The 5,199-nt window shown below is 44.4% G+C and overlaps 1 protein-coding gene across 1 annotated transcript in view; it reads right to left on the reverse strand.

Annotated features, from left to right (window-relative positions):
* Window positions 1-5,136, reverse strand: part of Pdcd11 (programmed cell death 11) — a 44,870-nt gene extending 39,734 nt beyond the window's left edge. Inside the window, exons 1-4 of the mRNA XM_052760571.1 lie at window positions 5,026-5,136; window positions 3,312-3,430; window positions 2,087-2,218; window positions 453-620 (exon numbers count right to left, since the gene is read on the reverse strand). Of these exons, the coding sequence (XP_052616531.1) occupies window positions 453-620; window positions 2,087-2,218; window positions 3,312-3,413 (402 nt within the window). The 5' untranslated portion in view covers window positions 3,414-3,430; window positions 5,026-5,136. The remainder of the gene's footprint in view (window positions 1-452; window positions 621-2,086; window positions 2,219-3,311; window positions 3,431-5,025) is intronic.
* Window positions 5,137-5,199: the final 63 nt, after the last annotated feature.

Raw genomic sequence — 5,199 nt, forward strand, 5'->3', positions numbered from 1 at the left:
TCTTCCTCCACTGATCTCCCTCTTCTCTTCCTATACTAACAGCACTTGCCTTCTCTGCTACAGTCTGACTTGCTTGAATTCCCTTCTTTCTGTATCTGGGAAACCTTCATCCTTCAAATCTCCAATGGTCTTTCCTTAAAGGTTCCCTAGACTAAGTCAAAAATCCCTGTATTGTTTAAAACATACACTCCCAGGGCCAGCAAGATGGTTCAGTAGGTAAGGATGCTTGCTGAACATGCCCTAGGAGCTGTGCTGGCTCCCAGGAACCGACAAGGTGGAAGGAGAGATTCGAATCTCACAGGTTGTCCTCTGACCTCCATGTGTGCTGTGGCATGTGCACACCCACGCAAATACGAAAGATTAAAAAAAGCCATGGTTTTCACAGCACCTGCATGTTCTTTTCTTAGCATGTCTAGTCTAATCCCAGGGGCAAGTTTCATCCAGAAACTTACCTCCAAAGATTCTTCCTGTGCCACCTGCTCATTCAACTTTTGGGTGTAGGCATCACAGATGTCAGTCACTTGCACAAACCCCTGGAGGCCGTTGGGAAGACTGATCACCAGTTCCAGCTCATTCACCTCTTTCACACAACCCAAAATCCGCATTCCCTCACATAGGGACTGAAAAGGAAAACATATAGTAATTATATACAGTGAGACAGACAACAGTGATGGCAGTTAGGGGGACTTTGGCTTTTTGTCCCAACACCAATACTAGAGGAATTTTAGAAATGAAAGGAAAATTCATGCGGTGTACAGATCCAGGCATATCAGCTATCTGCCTGAACACCATGAAAAGTCTTGATCAGAAACAGGGTTACAGTGCTGGACTGCTGGAGGAACCTTCCCACTCTACCAGACTCTAGCAACCCTCATTCCAAATACCTGGAAGACAGCATGGTGAAGGAAACAGACCACTGAAGCAATGGCAGCCAGGAGTGTGCGTGTCCCCTACCAGAATCATTTTTACATGAAATCTCTAGTTTTCTAAAGTATCACCAAGTTAAGCAACTTTTTAAAATATCGTAATGGAAAACAAAATATTTCTGCAGGCTGATGAACTACCCTCAGAATAATTTGACTATTTTCCTAGTTTAAAGTGAACATATACTGGAGGGTGGAAGTGGGGAATAACATAATTTTAACAACTGTAAAACCACACTATTTACCTGAGGTAATTTTACATCTACAAAATGAATGAGCAGAGGCCAGGTATGGTTGGGCACACCTTTAATCCTAGTACTCAGGCGACAGAGGCAGGAAGATCTCTTTTAGTAGGTCAGCTTGGTCTGCATAATGAATTCCAGGCTAGCCAAGGGCTACATAGTGTGATCCGATTTCCAGTTCTAACTTCTACTAAAATATAAGCAAGCCAGACATATCTTTAATCATTTCCATGATTTGCGATCTCGTGAGATAGGGTCTTGTGCATCTCAGACTAGCCTGGCAGTCACAGCTAAGGATGACCCTAAGCTGAGCCTCCTAACCCCAGCTCCTAAGTGCGAGGATGACAAGCATGCTCACCACATCTGGTTTATGTGATGCTGAGGCTCAAACTCAGGGAGACAGAGAGTGGGGATGGGGGACAGACGGGAGGCAGGCTGTCAACACACAGCAGCACAGACCTGAAATCCCTGTATGTGGGAGGTGGAGATCCTTGGCTACACAGAGAGCCTGGGCAACATAAGACCTTATCTCAAAAAACCCCAAATAAAAGCCGGACGGTGGTGGTGCACACTTTTAAATCCCAGCACTCGGGAGGCAGAGGCAGGCGGATCTCTATGAGTTTGAGGCCAGCCTGGTCTACAAGGTGAGTTCCAGGACAGGCTCCAAAGCTACACAGAGAAACTCTCTCTCGAAAAAAATGAAAAAAAAAAAAAAAAACACGAAAAAAAATAGAAAAAAGGCACCAGGCACTGGTTAGCAACCTAAGGAAATAAGAAGCTCATTTCTCATAATTTGCACACACAGATACACACAGAAAACACATAATTGTGTGCACGTATGTACACAAGCAAAGAATGAAGGAAAGAGGAACGAGCACACAAACTTAAACAAGGAGAATGTTAAAAACAAGTGTTCCGAACCCCAACACTGAGGATTTCAAATTTCTCTCTCCCAGATTTGCTGGTTTCTCTCTTTTCGGTTTTCAGTTTCTTTGTTTTTGCAGGCCCTTTCTGGCTCTTCTTCCTTTTAGTGGATTCTTCTTCTGTGGAAATCTAAAGGGGAAAAAGACCCATTAAGATGCAAAAGGGGCCGGGCGGTGGTGGCGCACGCCTTTAATCCCAGCACTCGGGAGGCAGAGCCAGGCGGATCTCTGTGAGTTCGAGGCCAGCCTGGGCTACCAAGTGAGTTCCAGGAGAGGCGCAAAGCTACACACAGAGAAACCCTGTCTCGAAAAACCAAAAAAAAAGAAAAAAAAAGATGCAAAAGGGTAAGAAGCAGCGATCTTAACCGTCACCACATGGTTGGGGGCCTGCTGGCTTGCTCTGTTATTTTACTTCCCCAGGCCACTCCCCTGTGTTGTCTTAATTTCTGCCCCTGTCCAAAGCCGAGTATCCAGGCACCAACGTTCCACTTGCCCAGGGTCTGAGAAGCCTCCTCCATCTTCCTAATGTCTCTCCTGTCCTGCATTCTTCCCCTGGTGAGCGGGGTAGACACCGATGTCGCCAACTTGAGAAGCCGTGTCGCAGTGCATACAAATGAGTCCAGAGGCTCAGGTCAAACTCTAAAGCTATTTGTTTGGTTTCAACAAAATACATAATTCCCTGAACCTCAGTCCTCAGCATGAAACCATGACTTCTACTCGAAAATACACAGAGAGATTCTGTAATAGCAACCCAAGGCCACACAGCCAAATGGTGGTTTCCTTCTCTCTAGCATCTGGAGTACAAAGCACTCTGAGACGGAATTCTAATGTAAACTCTACTTACTACACTCCTTTTAAATAAATGAACAAAGATCAGAACTGGGGCAAAGGAGCTCAGGAGTAGACAATTTGCCCATCATACGCAAGGTCCTAGATTCGATCCCCAGAACCATAACAAAACAAAATCCAGTATCAAATACCTTTCTCCATCCTTAATCACTGGCACAGACTCCTTAAGGACGAGTCATAAAAGCATTTCAACGTCAAATACTAAATGTCATGCTTCAAAAGAAGCCTGAGGTGGTAGAGACTCTTTAACAAGTTCAATTTCTAAAAGTGACATCAAAGAGAAACAAACTGGAAAATATCTGCTGCAAATGAGGCTCAATCTTCCCAAAGATGCTAGAAAGTTCCAGGTCTCTCCAAAGCAGCATACCACTTACATCAAATAAGTTGTCTGGTTCAGTTGCCTGCTGGGAAGGCTTCTCTGCTTTGTGGCTTTTTCTTGTGCCCCCTCGGGGGAAGCTTTCTTCCAGGTTTGCCATGTTTAGGTCTCCCAAAGCTGATGGAAAGAATAATGGGGGCGGTAGCAGGTTTCATAAAGGATGCGATTAATGGGCAAGAGAACCTTCTAGCAATGCACTAAACAAGATTCAAGAGTATGTTATAAATAGTTTATATGCCAGGCTCTTGTTAGTCCATGTCTTTCCAACACTGTATGCCTCAAAACCATAAACGATACACTATGCACTGTCTTCCAGGAAAAAGACTCAATGCAGTAAACGTTCATTTAGTATTAATTATTGTAATTATGTCAGGTGTGTGTATACATAAATACATAATACATAAATCCTTACCTCCAAACATACACTATTTAGAAAACAATATATAAGTCATTTAAAATGCAAATCAAATTATAAAGCATAAACAAAAAAGTGACAGGATTCAGTAAAGGTGACAAGCTTCAGCCGGGCGGTGGTGGCGCACGCCTTTAATCCCAGCACTCGGGAGGCAGAGGCAGGCGGATCTTTGTGAGTTCGAGGCCAGCCTGGTCTCCAAAGCGAGTTCCAGGAAAGGCGCAAAGCTACACAGAGAAACCCTGTCTCGAAAAACCAAAAAAAAAAAAAAAAAAAAAAAAAGGTGACAAGCTTCATAAGAAAGAGGCTTTTGAGCTGAAGGTTAAGTAGGAATCCAGGTCTGGTGGTTCACACCTCTAACTCTCACACTTGGGAGGCAGAGGCAGGCCTATCTCTGTGAGTTCCAAGCCAGCCAGGGCTACATAATGAGTCTCAAAAATAACTAGTAATAATAAATAGGAATATGATAGGTAGAAAATGTGAAAAAAACACAGAAACAAGAAAAGCCTATTTTTCAAAATATAAGCCATTTGACTATCAAACAATTGTTCGAAGGCTTTTCTTTAAAAACTGAATATTCAAGTAAACCACAGGGAAAATAAAGCATAATAACAAGTTGCATTTTAGAAACAATTTGGGCTCTTTGGTGGAAGATAATTTAAAATAAGCAGTTTGTGTTGAAGTGGTACTTCAGAGACTTGGGGCAGTGACAGAATAATGAACAACATTCTTCAGTCTACAGATTGGGCAGAAAAATAAAGAAGTGAAGACAAATAACTCTTAAAGGCAAGTTTTTAAAACTGAGTGTAAGGATTTAAATGATGTACAGCAGGGAAACCAGGAGAAGGTATAAATGAAGACACAAGACAGGTTGGTTGGTTCTGGGATACCCGGGAATAAAAATTTAGTAACAGCGTGAGGCTAAAAGAAGTGACGACCGAGAAGTTAAGGATTTGGTCTGTATGGGTGCATGCTTCACAGAAATAGTATAGCTCACGAGTTCTACTTTGCTGGGAATCCAACTTTTAATTCCCATTTTAGACCTGATGAGACTGAGGCGCCAGAGTCTGGCGATCACGTGTATGAAGGCACTAGGGGTACCTGAAATGGACAGCCTGGCTTACAGGAACTGCTAAAGCAAAGAGGGGCTTGGGTGGACAGACCACCCATGCCGGCTCAAGGGTGCTTGGCAGGAAGGCCGGAGACCCGGGCCAGGAAGCCGAGGTAGGAGCCATGAGGTCTCCTCCCTCCACGCCTAAGCTCCCGGGTCACCAGCCCCACGGCTCCCGCGACTGCCTACCTCACAGATGGGTTCGAAGCAATCGCACGCGCAGAGCACTACGCCAACAGCCCCACGCTTCTCTTCCAAAGCCGTAGGCAGGATCAGTTCTACTTCCGTTATGACGTCCAGTCAGACGTGGGCTGAGACAGGAAGTAGGAGGGCGGGACTTTGCGTTATAGCCAATCAACGTAG

The sequence above is a fragment of the Peromyscus californicus genome, unplaced genomic scaffold, assembly GCF_007827085.1.
Source record: "Peromyscus californicus insignis strain IS unplaced genomic scaffold, ASM782708v3 Scaffold_4__1_contigs__length_199733344, whole genome shotgun sequence".
In the NCBI taxonomy this organism is placed as follows: Eukaryota; Metazoa; Chordata; class Mammalia; order Rodentia; family Cricetidae; genus Peromyscus; species Peromyscus californicus.